This window comes from Berghia stephanieae, chromosome 5, assembly GCF_034508935.2.
Source record: "Berghia stephanieae isolate SIO BIC M18660-M18661 chromosome 5, UCSD_Bste_1.3, whole genome shotgun sequence".
NCBI classification, from domain to species: Eukaryota; Metazoa; Mollusca; class Gastropoda; order Nudibranchia; family Aeolidiidae; genus Berghia; species Berghia stephanieae.
Window position 1 is genome coordinate 15,680,665 of NC_088364.1, and position 27,734 is coordinate 15,708,398.

The 27,734-nt window shown below is 36.2% G+C and overlaps 1 protein-coding gene across 1 annotated transcript in view; it reads right to left on the minus strand.

The window, feature by feature from the left end:
- LOC144973864 (monocarboxylate transporter 10-like) overlaps nt 1–24,094 on the minus strand; it is a 49,545-nt gene extending 25,451 nt beyond the window's left edge. Inside the window, exons 1-11 of the mRNA XM_078916752.1 lie at nt 23,942–24,094; nt 22,923–23,292; nt 20,639–20,792; nt 19,715–19,883; nt 18,195–18,449; nt 14,050–14,253; nt 7,758–7,923; nt 6,697–6,838; nt 4,026–4,148; nt 2,920–2,931; nt 398–557 (exon numbers count right to left, since the gene is read on the minus strand). Of these exons, the coding sequence (XP_078772878.1) occupies nt 398–557; nt 2,920–2,931; nt 4,026–4,148; nt 6,697–6,838; nt 7,758–7,923; nt 14,050–14,253; nt 18,195–18,449; nt 19,715–19,883; nt 20,639–20,792; nt 22,923–23,208 (1,671 nt within the window). The 5' untranslated portion in view covers nt 23,209–23,292; nt 23,942–24,094. The remainder of the gene's footprint in view (nt 1–397; nt 558–2,919; nt 2,932–4,025; nt 4,149–6,696; nt 6,839–7,757; nt 7,924–14,049; nt 14,254–18,194; nt 18,450–19,714; nt 19,884–20,638; nt 20,793–22,922; nt 23,293–23,941) is intronic.
- Between the last annotated feature and the right edge of the window lie 3,640 nt (nt 24,095–27,734).

The window sequence follows — 27,734 nt, forward strand, 5'->3', positions numbered from 1 at the left end:
AAAGCCGAAAAACGGTTTTCCAAACGTTACTTCATTGCCATATGTAGCAACACACACACACACACACACACACACACACACACACACACACACACATAAAGTTCAATTTTCAGCATCTAAGTCATCCCGATGTAGATAAAATGAAGATGCCGGAATTCAGGTTTTTGTTCTTGTTGTTTGTTTTTTTAGCCATCCACGTTTATAAGTAATTCTCACTTAACTGTATTATCCAGTCTATAAACGTTCAAGGTTACACATAGTTATGTGTGTTGGTCCGTTATACTTCCGGATGGCAATGTTATGAGTTTGTTAGCCAAGCGCATACATAATAGAGATTTAAGATAAGACTGTGCGTCACATAATCAATCGTCCATTTAGCACCATCAATACCACTTACCGGAAGTTTATCTTTAACAGGTTTGGATAGTAAGTTTGGATCGCTGACTGTCTCCGATAGACGCTGATCTGTCTTCCTATTGGTGACGAGAGCCGAGTAAGTTATTATAGGCCTAGGAGTTCCCTCAGTTCGGGGATAGAATGCCGATAAGCGCGTGCTTCTGATGACGTGGTGAAAAGAAAGAAAAAAATGAAGAGCAATTGACTTCCAAAACATGCCAAGTCTATTATATATCGTCATTCTTAGAAAATCGCAATTTTTTGTTATTACTTTAGTGAGTCAAAGAAGGAAATACGGTTGTCTTCTTTGCCTTATATAACAATACCGTGATTGTTTTGGAAGTTAAGCGTTTTCTTGGTGATTCGTGTTATGTATCTAATTGGTTAAGATAATAGATCAACTCATTTTCTAAGTGTCACTTGACAGGTTTGGAAAGCCACCTCTTAAATTAAAAGAATGATAGGTTGTGGGAGGGCATTGAGGATTGGGGACGGGGGATGGAGGGGTTGGGGGGTATTGTGAGGGTAAATAATATTATATTCTATCACTAGATAGTCAACAAGCCCAAAATTTCGTAGGGGTCTTATAAAACTGTGTCGCCCGGAACAAACAAACGAGGCTCTTTGTTACATACATTTTCGATTCAAAATTAATCGATATATTTTGTTAATATCTCGTAAAAATTGTTAATGCATTTATACACCACCAATATTTATACTCATTAGTTACTTTGTAAAATGCAATAATGACCAATTGCAGCGGTCTTAGTTTCCACTAAGGAGTCCTTGTCTGGTAGAGAAACATATATTTATCGTTTTGGGAGATGCGATTTATTATTTCCCTTGTAAATCTTTTTGTGTTTGTTTGTTATGTACTGTTATTTTTTAATTTATTAACATAATATTTGTAATGTAAACATTTGAATGTATTCCTCTTAGTGGGGACTTTTGCTGGTGAGTGGGTGAGACTTTAGGTGATCTCAAACTAAGTACACTGATAGTGTGCTCTTGGAATCTACATCTATTCTCTATTTGAACCATTTCCCCTTGACTTACTTTTTCCTCAAGTCCTTTTTATTGTACATCAAGAATATTTTTACTATCCAATTCTCTGCCTTTTTACTGGCGCTGATATGACCTAAATGTGTTACAAGCGCCTTAAAACCTTAAAAACAAAAACAAACAAAACAAGAACAACAACAAATACTACTACTACTACTACTACTACTACTACTACTACTACTACTACTACTACTACTACTACTACTACTACTACTACTACTACTACTACTACCACTACTACTACTACTACTACTACAACCATGACTACTACTACTACTACTACTACTACTACTACTACTACTACTACTACTACTACTACTAATATACTACTACTACTACTACTACTACTACTACTACTACTACTACTACTACTACTACTACTACTACTACTACTACTACTACTACTACTACTACTACTACAACCATGACTACTACTACTACTACTACTACTACTACTACTACTACTACTACTACTACTACTACTACTACTACTACTACTACTACTACTACACCACACTACTACTACTACTACTACTACTACTACTACTACTACTACTACTACTACTACTAACTACTACTACTACTTACTACTACTACTACTACTACTACTACTACTACTACTACTACTACTACTACTACTACTACTACTACTACTACTACTACTACTACTACTACAACCATGACTACTACTACCACCACCACTACTACTACTACTACTACTACTACTACTACTACTACTACTACTACTACTACTACTACTACTACTACTAACTTACTACTACTACTACTTCTACTACTACTACTACTACTACTACTACTACTACTACTACTACTACTACTACTACTACTACTACTACTACAACTGTTATAGCACTATTAGTAATTGTCACCATATTCCCAATTTTTTAAATTAGTTAATATCACCATTGCTAGAAGCAAAGACAGAGAAGAAAATCAAAACGCATACTAAAAGACCTACCGTTGCATAAGCTATCATGTCGAGGTGATTCAAATGCTACAGATTGGATTTACAATAGAAATAAATAGTCTGTTTTATTAACCTGTTAACTGCGGTACTCTTGGAAAAATACGTATTCAAAATTTGGCCAGAAACCCGTTCTTCTTATATCTATCGATTTAAAATACCCTCATCTTTGTAAAAAAACTTTCAAACCTGGGACTTCGAGGCATTGGCTCCGGGTTGGTTTCTTCTCTGAAGACTTTCTGAAGAAGAATTTATCATTACGTGACTTATTATAGTGTAAAAAAAGTTATAATTCTTGTCATTTTGACTTTAAGTTCAAAATTCAGCATCAGGCCCACCATGACATAATACCGCTTTGATACGATGGGCTATAAATATGAAATCTTGGGAAATAAACACTTTGTAAGAATCGAACCAAGGCAAAGAAACAACGAAGCAAATTTAAATTGATATAAATGTAAACAACGGACACTTACGCGGACATCGATCTGAAATGATTCAGTAAGAAGAAAAAATATGATTATACTGCCGTACTTTTCAAAAAAGTTACATGTTTAAAATTTGGCCAGAAAACACATGACCATCATCTCATCAAAAACTTTCAAACCTTGGACTTTATTAAGTATATATACCAGGTGTCAAAAAAAAAAAAAAAACAACCGAAAAGAAATTTTAAAAAATTGTTTTTAATATATATAAAGAAAAAAAACAACCAAACAAAAAAACACAAAACAAAAACAACAAAAACTATTAGAAAAAAAACTGGAAAAGTTTAGAATCCTGAAACCGCCAGACCGTACCCGATGCAAGTCTGACATCTGAAGATCTCCCATTTACTTCTATGACTATGCGTAACCTTTTCATCCGTGTCCGATTGATTTTCTAATGTCTTAAACAGTAATTCAATCCCATGTACATATTTTGAATTGACCCTGCTTTTGTGTAAGACATTGTGCAACTCCTATAGCCCATAGTTGACATCATTGATCAAATTCTGTAGTCCATTAGATACACGTCAGGACCCGTTTTAACTCGTCTATCTTGAGAAATGATTCAAGCGTGATTTCTGCTTTGTTTTGAAAAGTATATAATATTGTTAGGAAAAAAAATGGTCCAGACTTTATCCTGATTGGTCATCTGTTTTTCAACATAAGTAACTTTTTACAATAGTCACACAATAGTGCTAAAAACAAGACACCAGTTTGGAAACTTTCAATATCATGATTTTTATACGATTTTGGTGAAATGGGAATAAATTGGCACGGCCTCTTAACCAATGGAGGATTTTTAAATATTAAACTTGACAAGTGTCAACTTAAAGTATTAATCTTGTTGCTTAAAAAAATGTCGAATATTTCTGATTTTTCCTGAGTAAATGGGTATCAGGGGCAATCAGACACGGCGGAAAGTATTTTGTATTAGACTAGCCTTGCATAAATAAAGTGTAGGAAGCAGTTGTCACTGTTGATCTGACGCGAGAACAAATTTTCTTTTTTTTAAATGACTTTTAAAAAAATGAAGAAAAAGTTTTCAGGACAAAGCTTTCTTTAAAAATATTTTCTCATCAGACGACAGGTCTCACCTTGCTAACTGCTCAGCCGTTTCCGCGAGATGTGCCTGATGGGTAATGTATTCCTCTATGGACTCCAAGGGGTCCATGTCATCCAGGTCAAACGGGTCTGGGATCAAGGGGATCTTGGGACTGCTGTTTGGATCACAGATCATCAACAATAGATTGTGAAAAACAAAAACCGAAATAAAACAATAAACAAACACAACAAGACAACAACAAAAACAAAAAACAAATCAAACCAAACCAAAAACAACAACAACAACAAAAAAAAACGAAAAAAAAACACATAAAACAACTCCCCCCCCCCCCCAACCCCAAAACAAATCAAAACACTCCCCCTCTAAAAACAAAAAAACAAAAAACAAAAAAACAACCAAAAAAAAAACAACAACAATAACAATCAACCAACCAACAAAGCAACATTTGAGGTTCGGCGGTGTCTCGTCTTGTCACAAAACTCAAGTAATGTCAAGTGGGTTTGTCAGTGACCGAATGGGTGACAGTTACCGCATAACATTTTTGTGTCGACGCTCTTTCCTTGAGTAAGGCATTTTACACACATTACACTATTAGGCTGTTCGTTGCCAAAAGTTTAAGACCAAAAGAAATGAATTAATAAACATTAAATCTAAACCTTGTGAAACAAGGAAAAATAAACAAACTCACTTCAAATAATTAAACATTTTATTTAATACCTTTACTGAATCTTTGAGCCATATTTCAGTATTTTGTATGTCCACCTTTTGCTTTGAGGACAGCTTTGATCCGTCGAGGCATGCTGGGAATCAGGTTTTGGCAGTATTCTGGAGAAAGCTCTTGACTCCAAACATCGTTGATTGCTTTAACAAGGACTTTACTGTCTGTTTGTTGTCTGCAATCTTTTTTTCGTGTAGTGCCACAGATTCTCTATCGACTAGGATTTGGACTGTTTCCGGGACATTCCTAGGTCTTGACCTTGTTCTTCGGAAGAAAGTCCTGAACAATTTTTGGCCTGTCGCAAGGGGCACCGTTGTCCATGAATATATTACACTGGTGTGACTGCAGATTAGAATGTAGTTTGTCTTTCTGTAGTTCCAGGTATTTTTGGCCATTCATCGTTGTTCCAGGATCCAAAAAATATAGACCGGCAGTTCCTGACTTGGAAAATGCTCCCCAAATCATTTGGCTTGGCAGGTGTTTCATGGTCTCGACTGCATACTTTTCATCATACAGTTTACCAGCTGGTCTTCTCACGTTATATTTACGAACAACAAACTAGTCCACAGTTGATTCGTCTGAAAACATGACGTTACCCCATTGTTCTTTGGTCCAATGTTTGTGCTTCGCCAATCGTTTCTGTTTCATAATTCGGGTCAGCCTGGGTTTTTGAGCTGGTTTGTGAGATCTGAGGCCGAAATCATCAGTCAAGCGTTTTGAGACTGTCCAACGACTGACATCAACACCACATGACATGAGCACAGATCGAATTTTTTGGCATGAGGCAGTAGGATTCTTCGAAACCACTATCCTAATGACCCTATCAGCTCTGGGAGAAGTTTTTCTTGGGCGGCCAGTTTTGTCTCTGTCTGAAAAAAAGCCTTCTGATCGGTACTTTTGAATAGCATTGTGCACTGCAGTCTTGCTGCACCCTACCTTGCACGATATGTCACGTTCTGTGTACCCTTCATTGAATAATGTCACCATTTGAGCCCTAACAATGCTAGAAATGGATATATTTTTGCCCATTTTTGTGCTGTCCACAAAGTTCAATCAAGTGACCATAAATTGCTTCAGAATGTCAATATGAACATCAGCCTTTGCTGTCAGCTATCAAAATTGCAGAATAAACATCTTTTATTGAAATGAGTTCATTTCCTGTGCTGCACCTGAGAGCACGGTGCAATGAAACAAAAATTAGCTAGATGAGAGTTTTTCAAAGCTTGGTCTTAAACTTTTGGCCACGACTCTAGGCTTTGGGGGGTAATGGAAGAGTGCTGGTACAAAAAGGTCACCTAACAGGCAACTAGCACTGTATGAAATAAAAATATGGTTCCATATCGCCTACTGGGGGAATAATAAAACACAATGAAGTGTATTTAGCATGGACATGCTCTATATAAATATTCATATTTATCTACAATATATATATATGCAGGATTGTTGGGTTGACATTTTAACACGAAACTAAACATAATTAATTTTCTTTCAAAGCCGCTTGGCATTGAAAAATTGCTTTCGCATTGAGGCATTTCTTTTCTTTTTTCTTTTTAGCAGTTTGCTGTTTTCTTCTTCTTTTATCTCTTCTTTCCTCCTCCTCCTCCTCCTTTTCCTCCTCCTCCCCCTTCTTCTTCTTCTTCTTCTTCTTCTTCTTCTTCTTCTTCTTCTTCTTCTTCTTCTTCTTCTTCTTCTTCTTCTTCTTCTTCTTCTTCTTCTTCTTCTTCTTCTTCTTCTTCTTCTTCTTCTTCTTCTTCTTCTTCTTCTTCTTCTTCTTTCTCCTCCTCCTCCTCCTCCTCCTCCTCCATCATCATCATCATCATCATCATCATCATCATCATCATCATCATCATCATCATTATCATCACCATCATCATCATCATCATCATCATCATCATCATCATCATCATCATCATTATGACAATCACCACCACCACCATTCCCATCGTCACCACCCAAAATGCAAGCAGTTAATTCCATCCAATACCTGATTTTGTTCAGATATCGTTTCTTCCTGTAGCTCCTCTGAGCCCAAGGCAATAGAAACAGTAAAAGCCCCGCTACTATCAATGGTAAACCGGCCATAATGAATGGCACTGTATAGCTTCCCGTCTTTTCCATCACAGCCCCTGATATAACGACAAAGACAAGAGGTACAATGGAAATAATGACCCATCGCCTCAAAATGCCATTATATCGGAGTAAACCAGCAGCCAAAATGAGATAATCAAAACAAAAAATGACAAAATAAAAACAAAACAAAAAACCAACAAAAATAAATAAATAAAATGTTTCGTTTTATCAGTTTTTAAAGAGATTATCAGGACCTTCTAACATTAAATTATAGAGGAAAGAGAGGTGATTTATTTCAATCTTATGAATTACTTCACGGTCTTGGCAGCATAAAATACAATATTTTTTTTTTTTGGATTACTCTTCCATTACATTCACGCCTGGAGATAAATTCAAAATATTTAATTCAAGATACTCAATATCAATAAGAAAGAAAACATTTATATTCTGCACTATCAAAACATGGAACAGTCTGAAATTTCAAACTAAAAATGCTAAAAATAGTGACGAATTTATAAATGCTCGTGATAGGGAATGTTTTGCTTTAAAATACATTATATATGGCTGAGCAGTCATGTTGTCAATAATAAGAGTTGATGTATTTGTCAACTTAACGATTCTGACGTAATGCCGTTTTGAAGACAAAGATCATAAAATTGAATAGAAGCTTCAATGTAAATTACAAATGTCCATGTCACTTGTTTTTGTAGAGCTTAATGAAGCTTCTATTCGAATTTATATCAAAGGCAATATTAATAACACCAATGATAATATTAATAGTAATTGATGATGATGATGACGAAGACGACGACGACGATGATGATGATGATGATGATGATGATGATGATGATGATGATGATGATGATGATGATGATGAGCATGGTGCGGGGATAATGATAATGAGCATGATGATGATGATGATGATGATGATGACATTTACCACCATCATCATATGGATTAAATGATTATTCCCACCTGCAGCAAGAGGGCCAAGAGTATATGTGAGTGAAATGGCCCCAGCCAAATGGCCCCATCCTAAAATAGCCCTCTTGGCCCCAACAATGGACGCCGTCAAAGTCGGGAGCATAACAATGTGAGCCCCGTCTAATAGGCCTCGAACAACAGAAAACGCGTAGAGACCCTGATAAGATTGGTAAAAGAAAGGGGATATCATTTCATTAGCTGCTGTGGCCTCCTGCATCAATAACACTGGAACATTTATCCAGTGTAGTCCGACCTGCCTCCGTGAAAATTTAAAAATTCGCAGTGTGTAGGGAGATAACAATTGTAATCGCTGAAATTAAGATTAAAAATCGACTATTTACCTTCACAAGGTTCGACTGACACTTCAAAATCCTTAACTCACTCAATCCTAGAGATTTTTGCTACTTGGAAAATAATGTATTAAAAATGAGCATGTACATAGATAGTTTTATTCAACTATCTTTAACATGCAAAAAAAAAAATAAATAAATAAATAAATAAACACGAGCGTTGATACTACGCCTATAATTTGTCTCAGAAACATGTAATAAATAGGCATGTGGTAAAAGTAACCGGGGTAAGCTACGGATATAGTCGGTGTTAGGGTTGAGTGAGTTAACATTGTGTGGTCTGGCATCAACTTTCATTTTCACTCAGTTATAATGACTTAGAGAAATGCTCACGAAGTTCTGAAATTGGAGCCAAAATTTCGTAATTCTATGAATTTTTTCGTAGTAGTAGACAGGTCTGAGTTTAATATCCACTAAACGTGCTCAACGCGCTTTATATACAGGGGGTCTATAGCCAACTGCAACATTTAACATGTAGGACTAGAGACACAACGCGATGTTACATTCTTTCTTTTTTTTTTCTGGCAGAGACATCGCTGTGTTAACGACCAGATACTCATTTTAAATTAACCCCGAGTACGGTGAGAAAATGTGAATAAGGAGTCTATTCCAAGGACAATTCTTCGCCGCTCAGAGCGAAGCTATACCTTCCGGTCCAAAGGCGAGTGCCATACCACAAGACCACATAACTTCACAATCTGCACATGCTCTGCTTATCCATCATCATCATCATCATCATCATCATCATCATCATCATCATCATCATCATCATCATCATCATCATCATCATCAAGTTACTATTGTAACACGCCTGACCGGCGAGTCTTGTTTTTGTTGGCTCTTTCATTTACGTGTTTTGAGTGATTTTTATCTGACATTTCGCCTGGATTTTAATACCATCTGATTTGTGATAGTCTTGTGGTTTTATTGATATACATTTTAACGATTTCTAACAGAGGATTTTTCTAAAATTTTAAAATTTAAGTATTGATTTTCCAAAGTCGAACATAGTTTTAAACTGCTATTTGTTTACAGCCATATTGGAAACTTTATTCACTGTGCTATATTTTACAACTTTTAACAACTACCGTGTACATCGATCTATTTATAATACTAATTTTATGAACAGACTCAGAGGGGGTAGACGAAAACAACGCCCTATAACCACCGTCATTGGTCATCGGCCAACCCCACGCCCGCTCCCCCTACGACCTCGATCCTCGCTTCAATTTATCAACACTCGTCCCCCATCCAATCTAATCACTTCAATGAGTAATCCTCACCGTTCCTTGTCAAATGTCAACACTGTCCGTGACAGTCAGTATGAAATTAACGACCACCATGACAACAACTCGCAGCAACAGCACCGTCTTGAGCAACAACAACAACAACAACAACAACAACAACAACAACAACAACAACAACCTGCACGTAGTGATCATACCAGTTTAAAAATTGGATTACTAAATGTTAGATCGTGTCGTAATAAAACTCAAGACATAATCGACATTATTGAAGATCATAAAATTACTATTTTTGTCATCTTGGAAACATGGCTTAATCATTCATATGATGATCCAATTATGAAAGCAATTACACCCGAAGGCTTTTGTATTAAATCATTTCCACGCATTGGGAGGAAAGGAGGTGGAATTGCAATTATTTACAACTTGTCACTCTTTGACAAGATATCATTTCACCATGATAGATTTTAGAAGTTTTGAATACGCTGGATTTGCCATTCATGAAAATAATTTTAAAAAGTCGTTTCACTGTGTCTACCGCCGACCACCAAGCCAACAAAACAAAATATCAACAATTGATTTTTTATCTGAGTTCGGAGAATTTATGTCTATGCAATCCATAAACAAAAAGCATAATATTTTTATGGGTTATTTTAACATTGATTATTTCGGAAACAAAAATGAATCGAAAGTATTTCGGGAGATTATTGACACAAACAACTATATTCAACTTGTAAGCGGTCCTACAAACAACCATGGCCACACAATAGATCATGTCATTACAGACATTGAACATTCTCTCTCTTCACCTGTCTCAAATATTGATAAATTAATCTCTGACCATCATTTAATTGTGTTTTGCGTTTTATTTCCAATGAAGCACGAAGTAAAAAAGATGATAACATCTCGTAATTTGAAGAATATAAACATGAACATTTTTAAACAAGACCTTGACCATAACGTTAAAAATAAACATGATGCGAATGGTCTCCACGAGTCAATTGTTGGTACGGTGGACAAGTATGCTCCCTTAACAACTAGAGCAGTAAGAGTAAGACGTCAAGCACCCTGGTATAATACCGAAATAAAATTGAATGGATTAACCAGGAGGCGGGCAGAAAGAAAATGGCTCAAGTCCAGAGATGCGGTCGATAAGAAGCGGTACATCGCGGCTAGAAATGATGCAAAAGCCGTCAATTTCAGGGCCAAAAAGAAATTCTATGAAGAAAGCCTCAAAAACGTGGGACGTTCGAGACAATTCTTTGCCTTGACCAAGGAACTGCTGGGACAACAGACGCAACCAGCTCTCCCATCTTTAATCGATCGTGCGGATCTACCAACTCGCTTTGGTCAATATTTTAAAGAAAAAACGGATACCATCAGGAAAGAACTCTCGTCTGAATCGATCCATACAACATTTGACACGTTTCATGGTGATTCATTAACACATTTTTCAAAGATTACTGAAGCTGACTTATGTGATTGCATTATGTCGTCTCCAACTAAAAGTTGTGATTTAGACCCCTTAAATACTGCCATTTAAAAAAATGCAATTGATGTAATTTTAACACCATTTACATGTATTGTTAATAATTCGTTGCAGTCAGGTGCTGTACCAGACATTTACAAAGTTGCTCATGTCAAACCCCTTTTGAAAAAACCTGATCTCGATAAAGAGAACTTAAAAAACTATCGCCCTGTCTCTAATCTTCCTTTTTTTTCCTAAGATCTTAGAAAAGCTTGTTTTGAAACAATTACTGTCTCATCTTAAAAATAATTGTCTTGAAGAAAAATTTCAGTCTGCTTATAGGCAACATCATTCGACGGAAACCGCACTTGTTAGGGTTGTTAATGATCTCCTCTCTGTTATAGACAATGGTTCATGTTCTTTGCTGAATTTGCTTGACCTATCGTCTGCTTTTGATACTATTGATCACAATCTTCTTCTCAAACGTCTTGAAATTACTTATGGCGTGTCTGGTGCAGCGCTTGATTGGTTTAGGTCATATTTGTTTAATCGTAAACAGATTATTACGGTGGATGAATATAGATCGGAGGAAATCTTTCTTGATTGTGGGGTTCCCCAGGGTTCAGTACTTGGACCCGTTCTTTTTGTTTTGTACGTTGGCCCTCTGTCTAAAATCATCAGAAGTTTTGGTCTGTCTTACCATCAATACGCTGATGATACGCAATTGTACTGCGTTTCCAATACGAGAAATTTACAAGAAGTATCAGCCAATAGTAAAAATTGTATCCAAAGTGTTAAGAAATGGATGAATGAGAACAGACTGAAACTGAATGATGATAAGACGGAGGTGCTGTATGTGGGAAACAGGAAGTGGAAAAGTGAAACAGATTTGAAGTTGGGGGATGCCTCTATTCAAATTGTTGACAAAGTGAAAAACCTTGGCACATTCTTAGACTCTGGACTGTCGATGGAGCATCAGGTTAATAATTTGGTTAGATCTCCTTTTTCCAACTAAAAAAGATTGCTTCCATTAGACGGTTCATATCTGAGGATGTGACCAAGCACCTGGTTGTGTCCCTCGTACTATCGAAATTGGATTATTGTAATGCTCTGTTGTTTGGCGTTTCGCAATACAATCTGAAACGTCTTCAGATTGTCCAAAACAGCGCTGCCAGACTAGTATTCATGAAGCGTAGGTGCGACTCTGCCGGACCTCTACTTCATGACCTGCATTGGCTGCCTGTTGGGAAAAGAATTAAATTCAAAGCTTGTGTTTTAGTGTATCGTTGTCTTGAAGGTACTGCCCCTTCCTACCTTTCAGAACTAATTGAAAGATATTCAAAACCCCGCCCCTTACGTTTGGCTAGTGATTCCACAAAACTAGTTGTCCCTCGAATTCGGAAAAATGCTGGAATGAGATCCTTTTCTCATTTCGGACCCTCTATTTGGAACGCCTTACCGCAGAGCATTCGTGAAAAAGAATCTTTGTCTATTTTTAAACGTTCGCTTAAAACATATTTGTTTCGATTTTAGTAGATGGTATGAGAAGCAAGATAGGTTTGGTTTGTGTTGTGTGTTGTGTTGTGTGTGTATGTGTGTGTGTGTGCTTGTGTGTGTGAATGAGTATGTTTCAGCCAAAGTAATTTGTAATTTAAGCGCTTAGAGTCTGGTGTCTCGGAGTTATAGCGCTATATAAGTTTTCAGCATTATTATTATTATTATTATTATTATTATTATTATTATTATTATTATTATTATTATTATTATTATTATTATTATTATTATTATTATCATCATCATCATCATTTCCTCCTCCTCCTCCTTGTTGTTGTTGTTGTTGTTGTTGTTGTTGTTGTTGTTGTTGTTGTTGTTGTTCTTCTTCTTCTTCTTCTTCTTCTTCTTCTTCTTCTTCTTCTTCTTCTTCTTCTTCTTCTTCTTCTTCTTCGTCATGTGATGTATCAGCAGCAGCTTCTGATGGGTCACACTACTATACTATGTTATGATGATCTACCCAGGCCGCAAACTCATCGCTGCATTCGTGTAGGTCGCGAATAGCATAGTGCACCCTAAGTTGCTCCCGCCAGCTTCCTAAGAAGACCGTTGCGTTTCTCTGTCTTCCAAGCAACGCCTTATGATATTATAGTAGTGAAAATGCAATGCCGAAAAGAAACCGATTTAAAATTGGCGATCCATCACCTCAAATCCGTCACACTTATGCCGGTTTGAAGCGTGTGCCAATTATGTTATCGCTAGAAATAGAGATTTGAAGCTTAGTTAATAAATTTATTTAAATGATCAGAAATAATGTCGTTTGTCAAAGAATTTTTTAAAAAAAAGAAAGAGTAAAATTTCACATATTTTCTGATCTTTTTTACCCTACAGTTCGCTGTTCGTCATCTGATTGAATCCGATATAACACCAGATTGAACAAATAAAAAGAGCAGCCATGGCCACACCCTTTTAGGAGTGTGACATTCCTTTGTATGATCGGAGAAAATCAAAACACATTTTCACTCGTCCAATTTTCTCACATTACACGTTTTTAGAGGGAGTCACGATAGCTCATTTGTTAGTACACTCGCTTCACACCCAAAGGAACTGGGATCCCGGGTAAAATAGAGTTGCTTTTTTTTCGACCCTTTCCTTGCTTTCCCCGTGGTGATTGGGTAACAGGGTATTTTAGAAATGACAGTGTCCTATCCAAAGGCGGCAAAAAAAAAAAAAAAAAAAAATAATAATAAATAAAAATGCACATTGTCCATTACAAAAAGGGAAACACTTCCGGACTATTTTATTAGTAATTCAACTTAAATTGAATCAGGCAAAGCGCAACTCTGTGTTGCCAAAGATAAACGTGACTGTAAGTGTGGGGACAAATTATGGACGTGCCTAAAAGCCTTCATCATTATCTCCTCAGTTTTTCGGTCACATTCCATTACTACTTGGGGAAATATGAATTGAAATGATCATTAAGTCGTGACTGCGGGACCTGGTAAGAGTGTAGTATTCTTTCGTTCGCAATAAGGTCTTCAATTCTGCCGTCTTAGGGAAATAGACCGTATATTTACTTGTAATCAGAGGCCACATAAGGTCTTTTTCCTTTAGACGGCAGAATTGGAATCGTTGTCAGTCTCTCACGTGTCTTTAAGGAATTCGGCTTCTAGGATTGTGCTTTCATGTCATGGTGACCATTAAAAAAAATTAGTTTACTTCAAACATACCGCAACAGTATTGATGTGTGCAAGCAGCAGATGAACGGTTCCCATGAGGACGAAAATGATCTGCTTGGCATGCAGACGTTTGAGGAGGTCACAATTCATGAGACCTCCGGTGGCGAGTCGTGAGACGGTGGTGGCAGCTCCCATTACCATGAGAAGGAAGGACGCATCCCTAGGCGTGCCGCCGATGAACACTGAGTAGCTGGCCTCACCAGGACAAATAAAATAAGCCATGTCGTTATTAAATTATTAAAATGATGCTGCTTATGAGGATGATGATGATGATTATGGTAATAATAACAATGGTAATAATAATTACTGCTGCTTTGCTACTACTACTACCACTACTACTACTACTACTACTACTACTACTACTACTACTACTACTACTACTACTACTACTACTACTACTACTACTACTACTACTACTAATAATAATAATAATAATAATAATAATAATAATAATAATAATAACAATAACAATAATAATAAATCATGCGCGTTTTTATATAGAGCTTCTACGTGCTTTGTTAAGATTAATGAATTCAAAAAGTGCGAACACTTAAAACGCCATAATTTCTAATAATTTCAAATTTGCGTCCAATTTTCGGCACCTGTGTGACATAGTTCCGGATTGAGACGAGAGTTCAAGGCACTGTCAGTTGGGGGAACATTACCTCAAGGAAAAACTTTGCATCTGTGAATTTGGAGCATTTTGAATAATTTTAGCTTTCTTGCAGTTATTGTACCCGTTAAAAGACATGTAATTGTTATTCTTCTTCTTCTTCTTATTCTTCTTCTTCTTCAAGTACCAAGTCTGTGCCAGACATCGGTGATCATGGTACGCCATTCATTTCTCTGATCAGATAACCTCAGAAAACTAATATTACTCTTCTCTTTCTTTGTCACCCAGCTGTTCAAACTATTCAAATATGTTTATCTTGGTCTACCTTTACCAGGGACGGCTGGTAATAATGGGCAGGGTGGGCAAATACCAGCCTGTTTTTTCAAGTTATATGCTGTATTACCAGGTCCGAAATAATCTAATTTAAATTAGATAATTTCAAAAGTTAGTACTTAAACTTGATACTTCGTACTGAAATCAACTTGTGTGTATTTTTGATAGATTGAGAATCACCATGCACCCCGTAATACATAAACCAGATACGCTCCTGTTCTTTTTTTTATCAACCCCCCCCCCCCCCCCCCCCCCCTCTCCCCAACCACTCCACTCCGCCCACATCGTCATCCCATCGTCACGTCGCCTGACGCTGAACTCCGAGTTTGCTGTCTGGCCTCTCTAGTACTAGGTCGGGCTAATTCAAATGAGCCCACCTTATAAACTAAATGCAGATTTTGGCAAACGTACTTTTTCTAATTTATTGCCTTACTTGTGCTGGTACCATTGATGTAATGACATTGGGAAGATTCCAGTATTGAATTTAATTTATTAATTTACTAATATATCAATTTAGTATTAACTTGTGTTGTTTTTATATATTTGTTTAACCATTTAAATTAATTTTTTTCTCGTTTTCCTTAGTGCTTCTCAAAACTCATTTATTTAAATTGTTTTCTTATTTGATTTTTTTTTTATTTTTTTTTTTTAACAAATTAATTTGTTCTTTTTTTTTTCTTCAAATTCTTAAAGTAATTACCCCTGTTTTTTTTTTTCCATACTAAATATTTTTGCAAAACAATGTAATTTTCTATTGCATTTCCTCTAATAAAACAAAACACTTTTTTTCAAAGGTCACGACTAAATAAATATATAAAATACAACCACCATTTTGGTTTTCTCAACAATTGACTTAGTATACTAGAAATACTCTTCTGAGTAAGGAGATAGTTGAATTCTAAGAGGAAATAGATACGTTTAAAGGTAGGGTGGGCAGATTCCGTACTTGCCCGTCCTAAAGCTAATACATACATAAGATAGTTCGTGGTGAAGAGGCGGGAAGCTAGGGGTTGGTTGGGTAAGGAGTAAAGATAACACGGTCGTTATTGTTATCGTCTAATGAATGCATGAGGAGAGATTAGTAGCAATATTTTGTCTTAATTGTATTGTATGAATTATTGGCGAAAGCCTAAGATTAAATAAACTTTGTTTTTGTTTGTCTTATTTTGACTATGGAACTGATACTTGTCATAGCAGACCTGCCTACTTGAAATAGGAAAATAAAAATCGTAGTTTTCAGGGTTAATAAAATCGTAGATATTTTAACTACCCTTTAACAAAATCACCGGAATTTTCGTCTATTATAGGTATCAAATTTTAAAAAACGAGAAAACTGATTGGAAACGTAATTATGTTGGTGGTGGTAGTAATGATGATGGTAATACTCGTATTATTATTGTTATTATTATCATTTGTTATTATTATTATTATTATTATTATTATTATTATTATTATTATTATTATTATTATTATTATTTATAATAATAATAATAATAATAATAATAATAGTAATAATAATAATTATTATTATTATTATTATTATTATTATTATTATTATTATTATTATTATTATTATTATTATTATTATTATTATTATTATTGTACGTATTGGTGGTATTACGATTTTTTTTTTTTTTTTTTTTTTGGTGTGGTTATTACAGTTTATTGTTTGGTTCCATTTATCATTTTTTTTCCACTTTCATGTATGTTGTCATCAAATTTTATGATTTATTGGCGAAAGCCTTAGATTGAATAAACTTTGTAATATCGTATTGTAATCATCATTGTCGACGACATCGTCGTTGTCATCATAATCACCATCATCATTAACAACAACAACATTAACATCAAGTTCTACAATAGAAATAAAAACAATATCAACATCATCATATAATTTCCGTCATCGTCTCCACAACTATCATTCTAACCAACAGCACCATCAAAACCACTACCATAATTACATCCTCCCTCACCGTCTCCTCTTCCTCCTCCTCCTCCTCCTCCTCCTCCACCACCACCACCGCTACCACTATTCCAACCACTACCACCACCGGCACAATCATTCTAACCACCAAGAGAGCAGTAAAATTATGCAATTTGAGCTCTGAATGAAACTCGAGTCATATCGCTGTTGTTGCTTCTCGATAAAAACTTTACAGTTACTACGTACTACTGAAAACCAGTAATGTAACAGAAATATTAATCTCGCAGTTGAGGGATTAAAGCATCTCTTTAATTTTTCGAGTGAACGAGATGGACTTGTATTGTGAAGGTGTTGTCGCATTATGTCTCTTCGCTTTAATTTTTTGTTGTATTCTCTTTCGTGATTCATTTTTGATTACGTTTGGAATAATTAAAATCTACTGGTATTGTCATTGCATTGTGAATGTGATTATTTGTGGTTGAAATAAATTTTTTTTAAGGCGAACAAAACAAACAAACAAACAAGACAAAACAAAAAAAAAAAACAACAACAACAACAAAAAAAAAAAAAAAAAAAAAATATATATATATATATGACCGACTCATCTTTGCCCGACCACTATAAATAGGCTAGAACCGCCACTGACCTTTACTCTTTTTACCTTCTATCTTTCCTGTGAGAGCAAGATGTTCAATACATTTATGTCGATTTAGGTGCGCTAAAAATTGCATTTGTCTTTTTCTTATTGTACGAATTAATAACCTTTTCAGCTTGCTCTAATACTTCTTCATTAGTTTTCTTCTCTGTCCATGAGATTCTTAACATCCTTCTAAGAAACCACATTTCTACTGCCCCCAGTTTCTTTCTAGTGTCTTATGTAATTGTCCAGATTGTCCGCAGCCGTATAATAATACTGACCATACATAGGTCTTCAAAACCCTATGTTTTGTTGTTATTGAGATATTGTGTGTTTTTTTTTTAAAGTTAGACTCATTTTATTAAACAGGAAATAATTGCCACAGAACTTAACAATCTCTTATTGGTCCAAAATTCAAGAGGCAAAGCTTCGCCTTTAGGCAATGTTGTCCCAGTTGACGTTTGATAGATAACTAAATGAAAGGACGGGAGGACGGATGGATGAAGCTGTAAGTATTTTGGATTGGATTGGATGGATGGATGGATGGATGGATGGATGGACGGGTGGATGGACGGATGGGTGAATGGGTTGACCGACTTTTTAAAGATAACACTGGCTTTTAGTTTTACCAAAAACATGACCGGAATGTTGTATCCGAAGTAGACAATGGCTATCACGGACACCCATAAGACAAACACCCGATTGCTCCAGAGCTTGAAGTCTTCACACAGTGTTGATCTATTGCTGCTAGTCTGCTCGTAATTGCTCGTTTTCGGAAGTAATTTATCAAGCGGTCGCACCTGCGCATTAGCGAGGACCAAGACGAAAAAAGATATAGACAGGCCACGGAAGGCGGTTCTCCACCCGACCTTTTCAAGAATTGCCTGTGGATGCAAAACATAAAGAATGAATGGATTTGACGTCTCGAGCTCTTTGCTCTTGTTTTGAGACCGCCATTTTTGGGCGATTAGCTACCTATTAAATCCTTTAAACGCGTAAGGTTACACATACTTTTATTTGTTGTTACAATTGAATTGGCGAGCAGAGTTGGTGAATATTTTACTTTGATTTTCTCACCCCATGTCTGTGTCAGTTAATTTTCACTTTAATATGATAAAAGAGCGGGTGTTTACATCTTCATAATCCAAATTTAGATAACTTCTTGTAATTAAGAAAAGAAGAAAAAAAAAAGAATAAATTTATACAGACTTGGCCTCGGGGTTCAGTTGTCATTATCAGCTCACCACTCTATTCTCACTGAGGCCATACAATTTTCTTTTCAAACATTAATTGATTAAAGGCATCCTAAGTTAGACCAAAATTTTATTTTAGAATTCGAACCGCTTACTGATATTGATAAAACACGTTTGTTTGTTTTTTTCATTTTGAATGGAATATGCCAACACTTCAAACCTTTGTCAGATGGTTTTAAAAAGCCATGTTAAAAAAATTGCCTTCATAAGCGCCAAACTGGTAATCCTACTACAATTCTGTCAAAAACTGACTCAATTTGATTAAAAAAAAAAAGGTTCAAGCCTCAGACTTTTTAGATGGTTCGTAGTTTGAGGATTTTTTCTATTCTCTCTCTCTCTCTCTCTCTCTCTCTCTCTCTCTCTCTCTCTCTCTCTCTGTCTCTCTCTCTCTCTCTCTCTCTCTCTCTCTCTCTCTCTCTCTCTGACATTTTTCTTTTCTGTTTTGTTCTTAAAAAAAAAAATAAAAAAATGCTATTACGAACAGGCACTCGTCTATTTTAATTATTATACTACTGTATTGTGGAAATGAAAATAGATTGAGGCGAATCTGTGTGCCATCAACGATAACATTTCTGTCCGGCAATAAAGTCTGTAGGGGCGCGCAAATAAATCTGGCAACAGGGTGGCCAAATGGCGATTCTCAAGCCCAGGCTCAAAATAAAAGGACCGATCATTGTGTCCTAGTAGATATTCTTAACAACCATTTTAGTCAAAGGGTGATAGAATTACCATTGATTTAGACAAAAGATTTGCAAGTTACTCGTATATCAATCTGTAAAAAATAGTTTTGTAATTTTTAAATTTGCCAGTTATTCTGTTGTCGTTTGCAAAATTGAACTTCACGGAACATTTTAACACCCACCTCTATTCTGTATTGCTAGAGTATGGCAACATACCTGTATAAGCGGTGCCAATAACAGCGTTCCCATTGAACTTCCCGAAGCGATGATGCCCGTGGTGATTGTCCTGTATTTCTTGAAGTATTCGATGGGAACTACGAAGGCTGGAACGTTTACCATCGCGGTACCCAGGGCAAAAGGTACAGCGAACGTGGCAAACAGTAAACTAAAGGATTCAAAAGAAGTGGGCGGTGATTTTATAGGTTGTTGTTACGGTTGTTATTGTTATTGTCGTCTTTGCTATGTGGTAGTAGTAGTAGTAGTAGTAGTAGTAGTAGTAGTAGTAGTAGTAGTAGTAGTAGTAGCAGTAGTAGTAGTAGTAGTAGTAGTATAGTAGTAGTAGTAGTAGTAGTAGTAGTAGTAGAAAGTAGTCGTCGTCGTCGTCGTCGTCGTAGTAGTAGTAGTAGTAGTAGTAGTAGTAGTAGTAGTAGTAGTAGTAGTAGTAGTAGTACTAAAAGTAGTAGTAGTAGTAGTAGTAGTAGTAGTAGTAGTAGTAGTAGTAGTAGTAGTAGTAGTAGTAGTCATTGCCGTCGTTGTTATTGTCATCGTCGTCCTCGTATTTGTTGTTATTATTTCTCTTCTTCTTCTTCTTCTTCTTCTTCTTCTTCTTCTTCTTCTTCTTCTTCTTCTTCTTCTTCTTCTTCTTCTTCTTCTTCTTCTTCTTCTTCTTTTTCTTCTTCTTTTCCTAACAATATATATATATATATATATATATATATATATATATATATATATATATATATATATATATATATATATATATGTATATCTATCTATCCATCCACATATCTATCTATCTCCATCTCCCTTTCATTGCCTCCCCGTTATAAATAACAACGACGATGAAGACGACGACGCTGATGACGAGGACAAAAACAATGATGATCCAACACCATACACAGATAAATAAGTCTCACTTACTTGAATGCTTGAACGTAGGAAGACCCATAGGTAGAAACTGCACAGACTAGGGAACCGATCATCATGATTTTCCGGTTTCCGAAACGCATCGCAAGATAACTGGCCAGAGGCCCGAACAGAGACACCAAGCCATATGCCAACGAACCCAATGTGGCTGAGGAATTTGAAATGGATACTATCATTTTGAGCTGAAATGACGGTGTTCCCATTGAGAATGAATAAGATAAACCTTGCCACTGGTACCAATGAGTTTATCTAAAGCGGCCTCCTTTGTCTTAGTGATGCCAATTGGAGACAATTGGTCAGAAATGATGAAATCTATCCACATTTAACCGGTGCAGTTTCATGATTTCAGGGTGCTCAGTGCGCCTCATAGGGGGCAGCGTGGCTCAGCGGTAAGGTCTTTGCTTCGTACCCCGAAGGTGCCGAGTTCGATCATCCGCCGCTGCGTTGTGTGACCTTGAGTAAGTTACCTCGCCTTAGCTCCATTTGCGGCGCTGCACTGCGGCTAACGCTTGGGTTATTCCAGTCTCCCATTGGAATAGACCCTAGAGAAAAATGTCCCCTACGGGATGAATAAAGGGAATTTTATTTATCTTTAAATGTTTATTAATGCTTTATTCATTGTTTTAACACACTATAATAATATGTACCTAGACAACCGTAACAATCTGGTATTGTATCGGAATGAACTAGATTGAGAGGAAAATTGGCTGAGTTCAAGGTCAAAATTGCCAAAATTTGGAATTTTTTTCGTATTCTCTCAGAGACTCATATTGCCCATGGAGCCGGAATTCATCCCGTTTTCTATAGCGTGAATGAAAAATAAAAATTACTTGCTATCCTTTGCTATCCAAATTGACGCCCGTCTATCGCAAAGTACTTTCAGTCAGATCAATAGATCCAGAGACCTAATCGCTGCTTGGTGTACAGGAGAAAGGGAGGGGGGGGGGGGGGGGGGGGTTCAGAAGAAAAAAAATTCTCGACCTCGCCCTGGCGGATCGATCTCGGTCCCTTTGTACGTGATCGAGTGCTCTACCAATTGAGCTATTGGGACCACCATTTGAACTTTTAAGTCCTCAAAAGTCTTGTCTGCAACGGTGATCGATAATGGTACCTTTGCTTGAGGGGCTTATTGATGGTATGCTCTTGAATAAAACACTCTCAAGATCTGTCGGCCAGATCAAACGTACCAACACAAGACCTAAGTTGTAACCACGTATATTGTCTGATAGAATTTAGTGAAAACTAACCACCCAAGTGGCGGTCTTAAACACACGAATAAAGGGCCGAATGACGTTAACTTCATAAATTCTATATCTAAACCCGATGAGCTATCGTGACTCCCAGAATTTAGTGTTGAGTGTTGACTCGAATTAAAAAGAAAAGAGAAGAAAAGAAAAAGCAACAGTAACAACCCCTCCCCCCCCCCCCCCCCCAAAAAAAAAAAAAAAAAAAAAAAACCTACAAAAATAAAACCCAAAAGACACACAAACAAACAAACTAATAAAACAACAACAAAAATATATATATACTTGAAGTAAAATGACCATAGATCATATGAAATTTTGATTTTTTGATACTTTTTTTTTTAACTTAAAGAGTACCTATATATTTACCACCACTCCGACCCCTCCCACGATAAAATACATGATTGTTGCCCTAGTCTCATTTTCTAATATATTATTTTAGAATTTTTTAAACATTTTTTTTTTTTGCTTTGGTCTTCTAAAAAAATTATTTCTGAAAATGGAATTTTCAGTTTTAGAAAATGAGACTAGGGCAACAATCATGTATTTTATCGTGGGAGGGGTCGGAGTGGTGGTAAATATATAGGTACTCTTTAAGTTAAAAAAAAAAAGTATCAAAAAATCAAAATTTCATATGATCTATGGTCATTTTACTTCAAGTTCACTCTTTAGGCATTTTTTACACCTCTGACATATACGGTATTGGGATTATGAGTTTTTGCAAATACAATAGGCTTCAACAGTCGTGGCGTCACTTCCCTCGTAATGACGCATAGTTACTAAGTAACTGGTTCTAAACTATCGGGAAAATGGCATGGAATACTTTCTCCGACGAGCCTAAAAGTGTATCCAGAGGAGAAAAGCATTATAAATCTGATCATGTTTTGACCTTTGCACATTCTGATCACATGACATGTGAAAAAGTTTTAGCCAGCGTGAAGAATAAAAAGTAGCGATTTTCTTCGCTTAGAACCAAGCTGCTGGTTGCTGGGCGGACGTGACATCAGACTATTGAATCCTATTCCAGTGTCTACCTGCGTTTGACAAGGAGGTGCCCATGTCTTCCTGGAACGTCACTAGGAACAGCGGGTAGATGCACAGGAACCCGAACAGCAAGAGCGTGTCGAAGAACGCAACCACACAAGCCACCCAGGAATCGAACCCGTCATGCGCCCGCATTTCCTCATCCCTAATCCTCCAGTTCTCATTCTTGATTGTCGGAGCAGTGTCCTTTGAAAACGCGGAAGTGAAACTGACGAAGCTTTCGGAGGGAAACCTTCCACTCTGATTCGCGCTAAACTCAGAGATCGTGCGTTGCATGATATTATTGTTCTGATAGTTAATTTTAATTAAGCGCTGAAACCGACGTCAGTCCATTGCTAGCGATGGCGAAAATATCTTGTTCTGATTTTGTGATGGAAAATAAATGAATAAATGAATTAATGAATGATTGAATAGATCAATGGATAATGACTGAAATAAATAAACAGATAAATGAATAAATAAATGCATATATAAATAAATAAAATAAATAAATAAATAAATGGAGACATAAACAAACGAATCAATCAATAAATTAATATAAATAATCCAAAGAGTTTAATTTAGATATCACATTTCTGACGCACTCAAACAAAACTGGAGTATCAATTTGAACATTGAAAGTTCAAACTCTGTCACAGAATGTCCTAGAGGTAATAATGATATTAATGTTATTAATTAACATCCATACACTACGCACACACACACACACACACACACGTTCACACACATACATACATAAACGCGCGCACGCGCGCACACACACACACACACACACAACACACATATATTATATATATATATATATATATATATATATATATATATATATATATATATATAATATATATATATATACCTACATACACAAATACGATTCCATTTAAAATTTCATGGTGAAAATATTCTAATTTTGAACGTGGGCCAAGATGAAAATTAATTCCCACTCAGGCATTTCTTTTCTTTCAAGGCAAACTTCTTAAAATCAAGAGCCATTATTCATTCAATTTACCTGCTCTACTCCTTTCAGTCTGTAGAACATAAGCCTTATTGAAAATTAGACTTGTTGGGTTATTTAGACTCGACACATCACGAAACATTTCCAGTTCGGAGAGGAAATTCTTATTAAAAAAATTATGTATTGCCTGTCCACAAAATAAGGACAGTGGTGATATTGGACGTGTCAAAACAAATTTTTGCAAAAAATCTAGATACGGAAGTTGGAAGATTGCACTTAAAATTCCGTGCATAAGCTTTTGCTATCGAGAGTAGTAATCATTTTAATGATTTTTATAATATATTAATTAATAGGTGTGGCGATCGGGAAGGGGTTGGAGGGTGGGGAAGGGGGGGGGGAGCGGAGAGGAGGGTTTAAATAAGTAAACATGAGGCAGAGTGAAGGGAGCGAGAGAGAGAGAGAGAGAGAGAGAGAGAGAGAGAGAGAGAGAGAGAGAGAGAGAGAGAGAGAGAGAGAGAGAGAATTTCGTTTTGTTAAATATACTGAATTCAAGTAACAATGATTATATCTTGTCCTTCGTTATTTTGAATAATTAAAGAAAATTCTAACTTATTTTATAATTTATTTATTCATTTGTCTGTTTATTCACTTTTTATATAAATAAAATGCCTTAATACTGTTGAAGATATCGCTGAAAACCCATATGTGACCTATATGTGACCCACCGCCACAAAACGGTTTTACGTAAGGATGGATTAGATATCAAATGTAGATAAAAGAATAAATCAAATTGACCAGACATATCTGAAATGTTGAAGTTTTGTTGTCGATGAAATTATGTTTATTCTCTTTAATAACGCAAATACACTTAACCGAAATTGCATATTTTGGACTAATGATGCTACGCGTTTAGCTAAAATACTCATAACATCCATATCAAACTGCGTGTAATCTTAATCATCTATAGTCTGATAGACATAATATACTTTTGTGAGAAATCGATCAAATCAAAATGAAGGCTTAGGTACGTCCATTCATTTTGTCTTTACCTCGCATATGGTCAAGATTTTCTCCCGTGCCGACCCCCCTCCCCCCCTTAAAAAATAATAACAAAAACAAACAAACAAACAAATAAAATAACAAAAAACTAACAAAACAAAAGGATGAACAAAAGAAATAAAAAACAGCAAAAAAAAAAAAAAAATAAAAAAAAAATAAAACACACCAAAAAAAACCCCAACAAAAACAAACAGAAAAACAAAAAATAAAAAACAAACAAAAAAACAAAAACAAAAACAAACAAAAAATGAACAAAACAAAACAGAAACAACAACAGCAAAAAAAAACAAAAAAAAACAAAAAAAAACAAACAAATAAAAAAAAAAAACCAACCAAACAAAAAAACAAAAAACAACAACCCCAAAACAAAAAAAACCCACAAAAAACAAACAAAAAACAAAACAAAACCAATCAACAAACAAAAAACTTCAGCTTTTATTATATAACACAATAACCATAAAACGTGAATAAGGGGTCCCTAGCCAAAAGCAGTAAAAGCTCCAGTAAAGACCTGGACATGGCAATCACCAGGGGACAGAGCAAGGAACCAGATAGACTTTATAGCAGTATCATCAAGATTCAGAAATGGCATATTAAATTGCAAAACCTACCCAGGCGCCGATGTAGACAGTGACCATGTCCCAGTTGTTTGTACAGTAAGGATAAAGTTTAAAGCTATTTAGAGAACAGCTGGTAGAATAAAGAGGGATTACAGGTTATGCAAAGACAATGGCATACAAACAAAAATGAGAGAAGAATTTGAAAATGCACTCATGATACAAAGCCAAAGTGAACCTGATAACGAAAAATGTGAAAAACAATTTGATATATTCCAAAAGTGTGTCAAAGCAACTGCAGAAAAGCATTTACCAATAGCTCAAATAAACAGCAAAAAGGAATGGATGACAAATGAAATTCTAAACCTATTTGAAGAAAGACGAAAATGCAACAGAGGGTCTGCAGAATACCAAACATTGAACAACCACATTAAATCCAAATGCATCGAGGCACACGAGAACTATCTAGACTGGAAATGCTGCGAAATCGAAAGAGAATACAAACCCAACCCCCAACAAGCTCACCAAAGAATAAAAGAACTATCAGGGAAAAGGAAAAGCAAAGCAGCAGGAAGTTGTATCCAAAACAAACAAGGGGAACTGCTATTTGAAGAACAACATATAGAAAGCCGATGGGTAGAATACATAGGCGAACTGTACAATGATCCAAATAGAAATGAACCACCACTGAAATTCAAAGAACCATTAAGCGGACCAAACATCACCAAAAGTGAAATTGAACATGCCATGGAACGAATGAGGGATGGTAAAGCAACAGGCCCTGATGAAATATCTGTAGAGGTATTAAAAAGCCTAGGAGATCTAGCAATTGATGAACTTCACATATTATTCAACAATATATACAATACTGGGAAAATTCCAGAAGATCTCTGTAACTCTATTTTCATAGCAATACCAAAGAAAGCAGGTGCAGTCAGATGCGAAAATTTTAGAACTATAAGTTTAATAAGCCACATCAACAAAATACTGTTGCGTATAATTATCAACAGGCTAAGGAATAAGATTAACCCCGAAATCGCAGAAGAACAATATGGATTCCAACCTGACAGAGGGACAAGGAACGCAATATACCTCCTCCGTGTTTTAAGTGAAAGAGCTATACAGGTTCAGACCCCACTATACCTCTGTTTTGTCGACTACAAAAAAGCTTTTGATAGAGTACGCCACGAAGAAATACTAAAACAACTGCACTCCATTGGCGCTGATGAGAAAGACCTCAGACTCATGCAAACATTATACTACACCCAGCAGGCATCTATCAAAATCGGAAACTCTACAGGAAATTCCATTCCTATTAAGAAAGGAGTCCGTCAAGGGTGTGTTGCCTCACCAGATCTGTTTAATCTATACCAAGAAACAATCATGAGGGGCATAAATAATATGGAGGGAATAAAAGTAGGAGGTCACAACATAAATAATGTAAGATACGCAGACGATACGGTACTCATTGCAACATCAGAAATCCAACTTCAAAAGATTGTTGACAAAGTGGTAGTAGATAGTGAAGCCAAGGGAATGGAAGTGAATATCACCAAAACGGAATGCATGGTAATACAGAAAAACCCCGAAAACAACAACACCTGCAATATAACGATTCACGGCGAGCAACTTACCAACGTAGAAAGTTTTAAATACCTAGGTTCAATAGTGACAACAGATGGAAGATGTAACCGAGACATACGAGCAAGAATAACTCAAGCCAAACAGGCCTTCATGGACCTGGGAAACATTTTGAAAAACAAACAGATGTCGTTCGGGATTAGATTCCGAGTCTTGAAGTGCTACGTGTGGCCAATCTTGTTATACGGATGCGAAAGCTGGACTACAAATGCAGAAACACAAAAGAACATTGAAGCTTTTGAAATGTGGTGCTTGAGAAGGATGCAGAGAATATCGTATACTGCACACAAAACGAACGAAGAAGTGCTAAAACAAACATACCAACAAAGGAAACTAATGCCCTTAATAGTGGATCGACAACTATCCTTTTTCGGACACATAGTAAGGAAAGATAAGAATGAATACCTGGCAAGTTGTGGAAAAATACCTGGTAAACGCGCCCGGGGGAGACAAAGAAAAACACTCATAGACCAACTGAAGGGCTTCACCAACCTAACAATCCAAGAGTTGTTTGAAAAAGCAAGAGACAGGGAGGAATGGAGAGAGATAATTCATGCAGTATCCGAAGCCTGGACCAGGCATGGAACCTA